Here is a 14319-nt window from a genome sequence, read left to right on the forward strand (position 1 = left end):
TTTTGCAGTTTTTTTTATTATATAAATTTAAGAAGAAAAAAATATCATAAACGAATTAATAACTGTTTTTATTAATAACATTTTTATTTATTTTATTCAATACATAATATGCTAATACTTTTAGGCAATATATTCTGGTTCATTGATGAGAGTTGCCTACACAAAATAATAAGAAATTGTAGAAGATATGTTGCTCTATTACTCAAAAGTCAAAACTAGAATTGTCGACGTTATTCAATCATAGCCTTTAATTTTTACACGATATAACTTTAAATTGCATATTAGAATTTTATTCAATATATAGTTCTCTCTTTCTAACACCGACTGTAATAAAATGAGGTGGGGAAAAGTGGAAAATGGTCGGAAAATATTTGTATTTCAAAGACTCAGATGATAATTGTCGTGTTTTTCTCAGTATAATCTGAATTTATAATGTGTTTTTAAATGATTATCTCAATTAAATACGAAATGTGGACGAGATATAAAAGAGGTGAAGTTTATTCTCATCGAAATGGTTATGCTGTAAATTGAATTTAGTGAATCCACGTACTGTTGGAGTAAAAAACCAGAATTTCAAAAATGTTTACCTAGGCAGCCACTAAGAAATATGGCTAGGGATGGGGACGTGCCTACTATTTTTAATCCAAAGAGAGTACGCACGCCTTCTGTTATTATAACTACTGAAGAAGTTGTGGAAAGCGAACAGGGTGGCGACGTTGAGCGCGAACGTCCCAATGGCCCGCCGACACCGCTCAGCCCGCGGGCACCGCTCACTCCTCAGACCTCGGTGTCTTCAGCACCGCCGTTGACGACGCAACCTTCGCTGCAGCAGGCTTACAGCGAATCAGCAGCAAGTAGTCAGGATGAAGAACGTCAGTTACGTGATAAAAAATGCCCGCGATCATGTTGTTCAAAAGTGGCAAAAAAGGTTCGGTTGCTATAATATTTTATTACGATATTATGGCATTAAGATTAAGATTATATTAATTAATATTCTTAGAGTAATGTGTGCATTAGTATGGCATCTCCTGCACCCTTTGATAGTGTAATGTTTACAGATGTACTATGGCCTCTGTGTCACAACCACTATAGTTGCATCCTGGGTGACTGTGACACACTGTATAAAGTATATGTACCTCCAGAAGTACCCACATACTGATAGTTCTCTAAGCAGTACTGAACCACCTCTAGATAACAACTACACATCTAGAATTCGCACACATGTAAGTTGAAATTTTTTAACTTCCTCTAAAATTGTTTAGAATAAAACTGTTCTACTTTATGTATAAAAATGTTATAAAATATAATCAATGTAGTCATTGTAAAAATAAGAGCCTAAAAAGCCAATGATGTTGGAAAATTGATATTTTTGATATACTTAAGTACCTATGTAAACTATGTCTGTTAATTCTGTAAATATATATTTCTATTTCTATTTATATGTAATTTTTTTAAATAAACTAATTTAATGTTTTAATTTTTTCTAGCACTATTACAATGCACCATTCTTTACGGCATGGTTCTGTACAAACTGGCTAATTTTTGTTTATCCTCTCTATTTGATTATTATGCTTATTCACAATAAGTGCAAGTCAGCAAATGCCATTGTGGCCGATGCTTTCACTGACTTCAAAGATAAGGGCTTCACATTTGGTAAGTAAATACAATATTGTGTAGCAAATAATGAAAAATTATGTGTGTAGTGTTAAGACTGCCATAGTGCATAGCTTGTCTGACTGTAGTACATACCAAGGGGTTCACAAATATGATAATCATAAAAACTTGTTTAAATATAGTTATGGCAGGATGTCATTTTAGAATCATTTCTACACTTTACATCTCTATAATCTCTACTCTACTTATGATAAATTATAATCAATATGCAATATATTTTATAAGTGATCATGATTATTTATACAATAATTTATGACTTTATGAGACAGTAAATGTACAATGTTATTCAGGAATATTATTCAAAATATTAAAAAAATGTAAAATTTATTTAGCACTAATATTTTTAATTAAGACCTAAGTACATTCATATTATTATACAAGTTGCCTCATAAACACCTCTAATAACAATTTAACAATTTCTCAGCCCGATTTCTAAGCCGCTGCGGTCTATTCTGCTTGCTGTGGGTCGTCACTATATATATGTACACCTATGCATTAAAGATACTCCTGTCCACTGACGTGGTAGCTTTGTTTGCGACTAACGTCTCATGTGTGTATTTACTGTCTTGGGTGATATTGCATGAACAATTCGTCGGTGTTAGGGTAAGTGTTTGTTCTTATTTTGTGGGTTTTGTAGGTTTAATGCTTTTTTTTCGAAGGCGTAACATAACGCCGTGCTATTTTTTTGCTGTAGTGAATTTGATAAGAAAATAGTATATATATAAACTTTTTTCTAGATGGTTATTGTACTTTAATGATTGGTTTCGTTATTTTTAATTATTTTTCATACATGGAAGAGCAAATTTAGTGATATTCTATTTCCATTTATATTTTAAGGATATGGTGTAGTGTATTAATTAATGTTGTCCTTTTTTAAACACACTGAAGACAAAATAAAATATTCTCCTAAGTCCTCACTGCTAGTTTTAACCAAAGCAGTGTACACTACAATAGTCTCTACCTTCAATACAGATAGTGGCGGCAATCCTGTGCGACACGGGCATAGCGCTGCTGGCGTACATGGACGGCATCACGGGCAGCTCCACTCTGGGCGGGGTGGTGCTGGCTGCGTGCGCTGCCGCCGGTTTTGCTATATTTAAGGTTTTTATATATTTATATATATATATTTATTTATTACTTGGTTTAGTTTATTATTCTATCCGAGGTCATTATCTGAATTTTGAATGTATGAACTCAACGTCGCGCTTTGCCTTTTATCAGAGCGAAGAAATGAAAATATTAAACATTTAATTTCCTCGAGTGGGAATCGAACCCATAACCTGCCGCACTACCGCCACCCGGCTATGTTATTTTACGATGCAGTATTTATTTCTATACGAATAAATGAAACAATATTACATTTTTTCGTGTGGCATGCGAGGAATTATGTTTATGAAACTCCTTCATGTGATTTAATTAAGCTCGTTAATAAATGGACCGTTTATTTTGAGAGTGGTGTAAGTCCATTTTCTTTTGTTTCGAGAAAATTAAAGGTTAGTATGACGATGATTATGTAATTTCATTTACCGACCGATTTTAAGTTGTTCAAAACATGGGTTTTTTTTTGAGAAATTAAACTCAGACTAGTTATATATAAAAAAAATACATTAAATTAAGCATGAATTACGTGATAGCTCATTTTTCTTAAAAATGGACTTATACCACTTTCAAAATAAACGGTCCAAATGTTAATCGGTGGACTTTACTTTAAATCAAATCGACAAAATATTATTTCGTGATTTAAGTAACACGCAAAACTTAAACGTGCGAGTGCGTGTTACTTTTGAATTCTAAGACGTTGTATAAATTTAAGCTTTTTAATTTTGAGCTTTAATTTTTTTTTGTTTCACGCCGTATCCCGCATTTAGCAGGGTAGGCAGAGGGAGCTTGGTGTTAAGACATTCCAGTCTCCACTTTTCGCCATATTCCGGGCGCATTGCGTGCTGAGTAGCGGAACTCAACACGGTGCTTCTGCCTTGATACCAGACCCAAAGAAAATACTTAATATTTTATTTCCTTGACTGAGAATAGAACCCACAACCTGTACCGTTAACAGTCACGCGCTTGTGCAACTGCGCCTGAGCGAGCGAGCTTCTCCAATACAAATTGTGCTTAAAGTATGATTATATTAAAACAATATATTTTCCCACTGATGAAACGCGGCGTGAAGAACGGTTTTTTTATTAATTTTTTCAACATTTTTCTTACAAATATCAATTGACTGAAGTAGTTTTGTTTGTTTTAAGTGAAATAGTGAATTAGTCAGTTATTGTAAGTCAATCGCGTGTTATATTGTATTTAGGGCGCGATACTATCACGACGGACTATTAAAAAGGGGCAATCAAAGCTCGACGTCGTAGACGAATTATACACTTTGACGTTTTCTTTAGAACTTTTTTTTTTTATGAATTTACTTTTTATTTTGGGTCATTAATGTTGGTATAAATTTTAATGAACATTGATTTCTCGTTCTGAAGCCAAAGCGTGTAACGCCTAGAAACTTTAATTAAAATCAGGACCTATCCTTTTATTCTTCAATTGAAAATTGAATTTGTTATCATAATAGGTGTATAATATCAAAACAAATATTAATATTTTGGTACGTTCGAAATTCCATTACAGAAGAACAGAACAGAATATTAATTATTTATCTTTTTTATTATTATTTAGCTGATTAAGAACTTTAGCGTTATTTTTTTATAATTCTAATTAATATAATTATACATAGCCTGCCTCATGAATGTGGTATTCATATACGTAATGGTTTTTCTCAAATCCTATTTTATCTAAATCATAGTTCCTCAGATGAGTTTAAATAAACATTTCTACTTATAGTAGGACTCTACAATAGCGTGTACAAACAGAAGGTATACAGAATCTTATGTATTTATTGGGTACTATTTTTTTTTTCCTAGGTGCTATTCAAGAAAGTGATGGGCGACGTGAGTACAGGCCAGCGCGCCCTCTTCTTCTCCATCCTGGGCATCGTGAACGCGACGCTGCTGTGGCCGGTCTGCCTCGCCCTCTACCTCACCGGCACCGAGCAGCTGCCGGAGCATAGGATGCCGTGGATATCGCTGCTGGTGGCGAGTTGTGCTTTGCTTAGTGAGTGTTTTTGTTTGATTTGTTTTACGAAATATATATTTTTAATTATATATTAAGTTGTTGTTAATTTTGTGTTAAAATTTTTTTAGGGTCCCGTACCGGAACCGAATTCCGTATGTATTTTATAAAACTGAATCAAAAGTTTGAGAACGTTTTATTTCTCTTACACTTTTTATCTCAAGCCCAAATGAATAGACTATAGATAATGTACGTTTTAATTCAGATTGTTCAATATTACGAGGGGTATTCAAAAAGTAAGTTTCGCTGGTCTGGTATTTTTAATGCGTACCATCCAGCGGGCTCACACTGAACATAGTTTCAGTTTTGGGTCTGCTAGTAAGAGCGGCACCGATATTGATGACCGAAAATAGTTTTTTTAGCAGTCTAAGATTGACAACAATGGAGGTACCATTGGAAAACTTGTCCAATATTGTATTGCGTGCAGTTATTCGATTTCTTACTGCTAAAGGACTAAATGGAAACGATACTCACAGTAAATTAGTGCAAGTTTACGATGAGAACTGTATGAGTGTGCAAATGTACGACGATGGAGTACTGATGAGCAGTGTGAACGATGAACAGCGTGCAGGACAGCCAAAAACAGCCACTACGGACGAAGCTATCGAAGCTGTTGAAAAAATCTTTCAAAATGACAGGCGACTGACTATTGCTGATATTCTTGAACAGATTCCTTCTGATATTGAGATTTGCCGAACTTCAATCTTTACAATCTTGAAAGATAAACTGAGTTACCGCAAAGTGTGTGCAAAACAGGGCACGTCTTTTTTTAAGGAAGGTTTGCTAAAACGTCTACAAAGATACGAAAAATGTATCCAAGTCGAAGGCGACTATGTAGAAAAATAGTTTATGTTTCAAATAATATATAAATATACGTTTTTTAACCTAAAAATTGTTTTTTACATCATTTAAAAAATAGGGAAACTTACTTTTTGAATGCCCCTCGTAATATAATTTTTGAGGCCAGTCATGGCACAACCGCACAATTATGTGACTATAAACGCGACAAGTTGTGGGTTCGAATCCCACTCGAGGAAATGAAAAAGTGAAGAGCAGACTGTCTCAACACTAGGCTCCCTCTGCTCTGCTACATGCCTGATACAGCGTGAAGCTGAAAAAAAATGTAATACATTGGTGTCTCGGATGCTATAGTATATTAAAAAGATATATGAAAGTTTTCGCAAATGCAAGATAAATGTGGCCCATTCATTGAATGCAAGGCGTTATCCACTATGTAGGTCGAGATGCGACTAACAAAAACTTAAAACGCTTTGGGCTTACACTTTTGAATTTACGTTTTACAGCAATTTTTTTGCTAAATATTTTAATTTCAAATTCGTTACTGAATGGGATTGGTGGTGAATATCCACATATTCGTAATGGTCGTGATATTTTATTTGGAATATCTTTGTATATACATAAATATTTATGATATATGTATGACTGTTAACACGAAAGGTTGTGGGTTCGATTCCCATTTGAGAATGAAATATTTAATATTTTCATTTTCATCACTCTGTTAACGAGGCAAACCGCGAGTGACGTTAAGTTACGCAACTCAATACGAAATGTCTCGGGTGCAAAGGGAAGGATGGAGTGTCTTGAAAGTATATTTTCTATGCCTACTATTATAAGGGATATAGCGTGATAGTGCAAAAAATATATATTATTGAATTGCCTTTCGTAATGGCCGTGAGTGTGGACGATTAAAAACTCATAAGGTACACTAAAGCTATTATTAATAGGTTTTAGAACTTAAATTCCATTGACATAAATATTATAAATTATTGAAATTGTTAATTCTTTTTCATTGCAGTGTTTCATTTGGTGTTCCAATTCGGCAACCTGATGACGTACAATATTTTCGTATCTCTCGGACTTATCACGGCTGTCCCCATTTCTGCTGGTAAGATTTATAGTTAAAAAAATATTTTAAAAATGTTTCTTGTACTGGTTTATAATAATTTAATTGAAATTGTAAATATTTTAATGTTAAATTATGCAAATTATCTATTTTTGTGTATTTCTTAAGTTATATTGATGTAACATGCAGTACATTCTCACTGGAAACTGACGATGGTTGTGGGTTTGACTCCATGGAATGAATTTTGCTATTACGTAATTTATACATTCGGAATGTCTTGACATTAGTTTTTGTCTGCATACTTGTGTAATAAAAAATGAAGCGGAAACAGAAGCATCTTTCTATTTAACTTCAATTGTTGAAATTAAATATTATTATTTTTAAATATTCATATAATATTATTTTATCGTAGCATTAGACGTCGTGCTGTATGGGGTGGAATTCGAGGGGATGAAGTTGGCCGGCATCATCTTAATAACCGTCGGGTTCTTTCTAGTCATGTTCCCAGATAATTGGCCTGATTATATTATGAGACTTTTAAGGTGAGCTATGTATACGAAAGAAAATTAAAATATACATTATTTATGTCTATATAACTAAAGTTGTTAGTAGATAATAGCACCCGTGTATGATAAAAATAAGATTAACTGCCGCTTTCTCGAAAATTAAAAATGACCAGTTTTATTGTTTTCCATGTATCGATCACATTGTAAATAAATAATAATTAAGATAAATAATTTCCTACTAGATGGAGTCGACGCCGCCAGCGCGGCACGGACGGCGGCGGCCGCAGCCGAGACGCCGTCGACTACCGCACCGGGTACATACGCTCGCATCTGCGCTCGCCCTCGGGCCGCGTGCGGTGACCGCTTTACCTGTACCCTTACCTTACCTGTACCTTACTCTACTTTACCTACTTACCTTTGCCCCACCCGCTTACCCTTATCCTTACCTTCCTCGGTTACTTTCCATTTGCTTGTCCTTCTTGTCCTTGTGCTGGAGTTGGGATCTCGAGACCGCTTGTAGTTTATGTGAGCCTGGTACTTGTGAATTGGGAGCTTTTTTGTGTTGAATACAAAAAGTTTAAGCTTATTTGATTGATTTGTAAAATGCCTAAAGTAATAACAGGTTCTAGAGCTTCTGATGTTTTATGCTTTCCTGGTATTTGCGGATTGCGTATTGCGTTTTACGTTAAACTCATTAGAGTTATTTTTAGTAAATGCGTATGTATGTTGTTTCTTAAAAAAAATCATTGACTTTGAAATCAAAGATTTTATTTACGGGCCCTGTCCGTACAGGTCCCGTAACTACTAACGCTTTATGCACCCCTTGTAGTTTTGGATTAATTTTTTCAACAGTATAAAAATAAGCTTACCAGCGAACTTCCCAGTTACTTGCAATTTTTTTTTGCTATTATATGAGAGAACATTACTTGTTTCAAAACTTCGCACGTTTCATGCTTCCCTGGTAAGTTTTATTGCAAAATATATGAGAAATATAAATAGATAACTTTTTTTTATATCAGCACAGTGCTTATTTATGGACTTCACATAAAAAAATATAAGTAAAAATTTTTATATGGGAGAAATATTCCCAAGTTATTTTCCATCTGTGTCTCGAGATCTCTTCTGCTTTATGCTTCCCTGGTACATGTTGATCGTAATCTGTTAAATATTGCATGTTTGATTTCATGTTTATTTATCTATGATATTGGTTATATTATTTTGTATTGAAAATTACTGAGATGTCAAAAATGTAATTAATACCCAACAATTTTTTTTGTAAGGGCAACATTGTTTTTCTAAATGTCATTTTTAATTTATGATTCTCGTAAAAATTTATTCCTTCCTATCACATTTTATTACTTAATCAAAATAAATAAAATAAAAATTTACTACACATTAAAACCTATCGAAATTTAAACACGGAAATAAATATATATACATTAAATAATATAAAAAACATAATATAAATTGCGTATATCGTCCACGCCGCGGCGACCGATAGCAGAGCTCAATGTACAGTTGCAAATAACTTGTATATTGTGTAGCGTATAACGTATTATGTACAGACTTGGGTGAATTACTTAATTTATTAAGTTGTAGGGATTATTAAAAATATAATTTTAAAACATTTAAAAAAAAACTATATATCGTTTTAGTTTTTATTTAAAAATTGGTAACATACCCTGTTAAATATATCTATAAAATATATTGTTGATATCAAAATTCGGCGTAAATTTGAATAGTGAACATTGTTAATATTAATCAGGATAAACGGGAGGTAAAATATATTAAATGAAATACTCAATGATACTAATGAATTTTAATGCCTAAGATCATGGCATTTTGCGTGCTTGGTACTACTTAAATGATCTTTAATGCTCAACATGTTAGCATATATTTAAAACTTTTTAAAGCAGTACTTTTAAAAAAAAACTATAAAAAAGTTAGTTAAATTAAAACAAATATATTAATACTAATAGATAGATTGAAAAGTAGATTGAGAAATTGCTTACCAAACTAAATAGCTGTGGTAGTATTGCTTTTAAGATTTTGTAATAAAAAGCGTATTAAAAGTTTATATTATATGAAAATGTTATATACCTAACAGTTAAGAACGTTTGTCACTGTTATAATAAAAAAGTCAGTAACATAAGCAAAATAGGCATAAATATTTTTATAGAAGAAACCACACGCACCTATGATGGCAACACAGTACATTAGACGTAATATTCAGATTCGATTCGTTCTAATAAAAATGAAAAATACAAAAAAAAAAGTAGATTTTTGAACTGAAACTAAGCAATACGAATGAATTATATTAAAATAATAAATAATGATATTATACAGAGCCATGGCAATTTTTGATATTCACGTGATGATTTTTTTCAATTATTGACTGACTACTATTTAGAATCTATTTTCAAAATGTAAAAATTATGAATTACAGACAGATTTCGATATTTTATTATCATAAAATTATCAGATAAATTATTCTTATTTAGACAAACTTGTTCTATAATTAATTTGTACAGATTAAAATTACTCATATTGTTTTTTTTTAACTATATAGATCTTGATTATTATTAATAAAAGTTTAAGGGGTAGCTCTTTAAGTAAAGATGGATGGAAGAGAAATGTAGGGTTAGAAATCTAGTGTTAGGGAAAAGCACAATGATATGTGATGGTTACTTCGAATCGGACATGTATTTGTACGGAGAATATTATTGTGTATCGAAATTAATCGAGAATATTCTAAATAAAAAAAGAAGCTTGTTTTAAGATTGCTGAGTAAAGTGTTGAGTTTAAAATGAAAGAAATATATAAATATAACACATTTGCAAATATCTTTAAATAAAAAAAAACTTTAATCTTCCTATTCTTCAGATTTAATAAAATTATTCTTATATACATTCATACATACAGTATGTATTTATAAGAACCATAATTGATGTTGTGATACCCAGTAGCTAGTGTAGTTGAATCTATTTATAGTGTGTTATTTCTTTTTATTATTAAATACAAAAAATTAAGAATAGCTTCCGATTGGAATTAAATGTATTCTCTTAATTGGTTGATCAAAAATTATATATATTATTATAGTCAGGGAAAAAGACTGTAGGCTTAGTAATTTTTATATAGAAACTAAAATTTTCTTTCTCTCAAATTATTTCCTACTATCTTCATTTATTTCTTTTCTTACAATTTTAAACAACCGCCCCAATGTAGGTTAGTTTTGTATTTTTATCCTAGTCATATTGATTAGTAGGTTTACGTGTATCGAATGAGTTCTTACTGGAATATGGTTATAAACAGTAGCAAAGTTGAATTATTAATATAGCTTTGTACTCTTGAGACGTTACTCCTAATATTAGTTATAATATATCTTTATGAAATCTAATTCTATCCAAGATAAGTGCTTATAAAATTATCAGAATGACGCTATAAGCCAAAGCTTGTTGTAGCTTGACAGCGAAGAAGCACGATACCAAATTGACCATAAAAATATAAGTTCTATGCACATATCACCAAGAAACGCTTTTAAGCCTTAATAGTAACTTAAAATGATACTTTTGAAATTATTAAATGGCGAATGACACGTTGGTTTAACGACAATAAAAATTGGAATGGATGGATTTTGTTTGGATTTATAATACGAAAATGTGTAAATTAGTTATTTTGTAATGTTGAACACAAAATCCTTTGTGTGTCAACCTTGTAGATGTCTTAAAGTATTTTTTCAATTATTATAATCAATAAATACTACATTCATAAGGTGAAAAATGTCATAATCGATTGACGAAGAATTAATTAAAATATGCATAAAATTATGATATTGTTAGACGGACGGACAGACAGATAGACGAATAACAAAGTAATCTTATAAGGGTTCCGGTTATTTCTTCTAGAACATATAGGAACCCTTAAGATATTTCAATATATACATCTATAGCGGCAGCTCGTCAAGCCAAGTTAATAATAATCAAAATGAAACTTAAATATAAATTTAAAGTTTCTGTTGTCTTTTACTAACATTTGACATTTCAAGCAAATGCTCATTTTGGCTCAATATTTAACAATTCAATATCAACAATAAATCTTTTGTATCCACAGAGTTCACTATTCCTGTTCCTGTTAACTTGAATAATTGTATATGAGCGTAGGCTCTGATTTGGCATTTTGGATTATTGAAAAAATACTTTTAAAGGAAAAATTTCGTAATTCTTTTTGTGGTAACGGTGATATGTAAGCGGAACTGGAAACATTTAGTAGTTAAGTCCTGTCCGTATTCGGATATTTTAGTGCCATTTGTTTTTGACCAATATATTTTTTTAAACCTTAATGATGGCGTACATTACTTGTGCCGATTTCACGAGAAATATTTTTTGTTTTATCTATGAAACTAAGAGTTTATACCATGTAAATAGAAATAGATAATAAATACATTATAAATAGAATGTATGTTTTTATGCTTGCGATATTTTAATGTTTTGTTTTTTTTTATTATAAAGCTGATTATTTATTAGTGACGTCCTAAACGCCCTTGTCGCATTTATTTTTTTTTGCTGAAAGTAAGTTACGCTTTTTTGTCAACTACTTTTGTTACAATTGTAGTAGTTTCGTTCGGGTTCGTCGTTCACAGTAGCGGGAGATATGATACAAAAAGATATTTGATTTTTTAAAAAACTTTAAAAAAATATTAATATCTGTTTATCGTAACAGGGATTCCTTTATTATTTCCGGTATTGTTGAAAGTTGACAACAATAGCAAACGTGAGAATAATAATAACATATATCCACGAAAGGGATTTTTTTTGCTTGTTCTTAGGTAAAATAGAAAAGAATGTAGCTTCTGAGATGGAAAGGAAATTTCAATTATTGATAGTTCCTGGTAATTTTTTTTTGAATAATGTCATACGGGGCGGATGGCGCTAGTGGGGTCAGCTTTCAATCGGACACTCCGTCGTACAGAATCCTATCTATGAATAATAATAGTGGTTTGTCAATTTGTTTTGTATTCTCTAATGGCGATGTACAAATCGTTGTTTTTGTAGATTCGATTTTGTTCGATGGAGGGTTCGAAGTGTGTTTATGTAATTGTTATAGAATGGATATGATTGTGTAGTATGTGGATTTTTTGGGTCAGTTGGTGTTTTTTATATTTTGTTTATTAAATTTTATGTGTTTTTTTTGTATATTAAACGTTTTTGATTGCTGCAATTTAGTACAATTATTTTAATTTTGTCTTAAACAATTGTATTATGCTATTTACACGGTACATACTCTTAATTGATCTCTTATCTAGTCAACCTTTTTGCTATCTCAACATTTAATATATATGACTTCTCAATTTAATAATAATATTATAATGTAAAAATCAGCATCTTGAAACTAAGTGATTGTTGCATAATTTTAATCAGCGGTTTTATTTACAGTCGTGCCTTTTGGAGTTAAGAATTATTGTTAAATATTTGTTGATTTTTATTAAGTGTAAAATAAATTAGATATTACAATTGTACCTAATTATTTATTTTATGTTAAGTCGTATTTTAATTCTGTAAAATTGTGTATAGTCTGGCTCTTACAGAAAAAAGAATAGTTTGAAAAATCGATAAATGAATGTAATTAATATTATTTTTGAAATATAGATTTCCTTTGTACATTGATGGAGTTATCCAATAATTACTAGGCTATAATAATTTGTATTATATTATTTCGTATAACTGAATACTCGCCGTAGAATATGTGCGTAACGTAAGATATAACTCATATACAAATATTTTGAATTAAAAAATCTTCATCTTTAATTTTTTTTTCAAATATTCAGTAAATTCGTTTCAGAAATGTTTAAAAGGCAATACTTTGTAAGTACACATCTTTACTTTCTCTCTTACTCTTGTGCTTTAGGGGAGCTACAATTCAGTGGTACGCCCCTCCACCCTACTTTCTTTAAATTTTTTTTAGCTTCACGCTGTGTTCCGCACACAGCAGGGTAACTGAAGGGAACCTAGTGTTAAGACACTCCGTAACCCATTTTCCGCCAAATTCTGAAGGCATTGTGTGTGTTGAGGGGCTAAACTTAACGGCGCGCTTTGTCTCGATACCGGAGCGAAGAAATGAACATATTAAATATTTTATTTCTTCGAGTGGAAATCGATCTCACAATCTGTTGCCTCTAACTTTTATATAAGTCTATATATTTTTTTGATATGTAATATTTTGCATTTACGCAAATTACAGTAAAAGATTGTTTCATTTTCTATCTTCAATTCGATTTTGTTTAAAACAATTATGTATAATCAAACTTAAAACTAAATCAGTATCGGTTGTTCATGTACGCCAGTCTCGTTTGTTTAATTAGAAAATGTTCAAAGACTGAATTTAATGGGATGTTGACTAAATTCAATTACGCTGTCATTTTTACATTAAGTGTAATTTAGTTGTTAGGTTGTATTGTATGTGTAGCGTTATAGGGTCGTTATCGGTGTTAGATGTTAGATACTAAATGTATTCAAATTGCTATTGAAAACTTCACTTATATAAAGTTTTATTTATTATAGACCGACAAAAATTTTGTGAATTTTCGTGGGTATGCATTTTGCGTTTTTTAGACACCTAGATATATGTAGGTATAGGTCTCTAAAAAAACAAACGCGAGCCCCATTAAACACTAAAGTACAGGAAAGCGCGATGATAAGTAATTCATTTGGTCAGTTTGATTCAGAACTTAAAGTATATTGAAAATTATTATGCGTTGAAAATATACGACTGTACATGGTTGAGCTTGTCTTAACAATTTTCATAAACTTTTTGTCGGATTATACAAAATTATTTGTAGAGTTAACCGTATTTAATTAATTAATAAAAGGGTTAAATATTGCGAAAATATTATTGTTTTTTTTACATGTAAATGAAGTTTTTAATTGCGTTAGTAGAACACGTGGTTAGAGCGTAACATAGTTCACGATAACACCTTGGCCCCCTGTGATTCATTTTGTTGGTCATTAAACGACAATTGTCATAAAAGTGATGTGTTGTTTTTATGTTTTAAATATAAGTTTTCCTCTTAGGCTATTTGAATTCACACAATCAAGTTCCCAAGTGAGAAATCTATCGTATCACACATATATAGTATTTGCGTGTCACTGTAAAACC

General features: G+C 31.4%; 1 protein-coding gene across 2 annotated transcripts; it reads left to right on the top strand.

Moving 5' to 3' along the window:
- The first annotated feature begins 332 nt into the window (after positions 1 to 332).
- On the top strand, positions 333 to 9443 carry LOC146539836 (solute carrier family 35 member F3). 2 transcript variants are annotated; one of them, XM_085207307.1, is made up of 9 exons: positions 333 to 928; positions 1059 to 1223; positions 1488 to 1653; positions 2099 to 2277; positions 2647 to 2775; positions 4590 to 4779; positions 6614 to 6703; positions 7074 to 7203; positions 7410 to 9443. In XM_085207307.1, the coding sequence occupies exons 1-9, from the start codon at positions 608 to 610 to the stop codon at positions 7525 to 7527; spliced, it is 1488 nt and encodes a 495-aa protein (XP_085063433.1). In that variant the 5' UTR covers positions 333 to 607; the 3' UTR covers positions 7528 to 9443. The 2 variants fall into 2 exon arrangements, with proteins under 2 accessions (XP_085063433.1, XP_085063434.1); XM_085207308.1 differs by lacking the exons at positions 6614 to 6703; positions 7074 to 7203; positions 7410 to 9443 and adding an exon at positions 4869 to 5048 and having other exon boundaries at positions 342 to 928.
- The last annotated feature ends 4876 nt before the right edge of the window (positions 9444 to 14319 follow it).

The sequence above is a fragment of the Heliconius melpomene genome, chromosome 3, assembly GCF_056956725.1.
Source record: "Heliconius melpomene rosina isolate 202511_hmr_F chromosome 3, ASM5695672v1, whole genome shotgun sequence".
NCBI lineage: Eukaryota > Metazoa > Arthropoda > Insecta > Lepidoptera > Nymphalidae > Heliconius > Heliconius melpomene.

Bases quoted from the DNA above. Each gene is read 5' to 3' on its own strand.
- LOC146539836 (XM_085207307.1), top strand. From the start codon at position 608: ATGGCTAGGGATGGGGACGTGCCTACTATTTTTAATCCAAAGAGAGTA. The intron at 1,654-2,098 runs GTAAGTAAATAC...ACAATTTCTCAG, and splicing joins AGATAAGGGCTTCACATTTG to CCCGATTTCTAAGCCGCTGC. The intron at 4,780-6,613 runs GTGAGTGTTTTT...TTTTCATTGCAG, and splicing joins GGCGAGTTGTGCTTTGCTTA to TGTTTCATTTGGTGTTCCAA.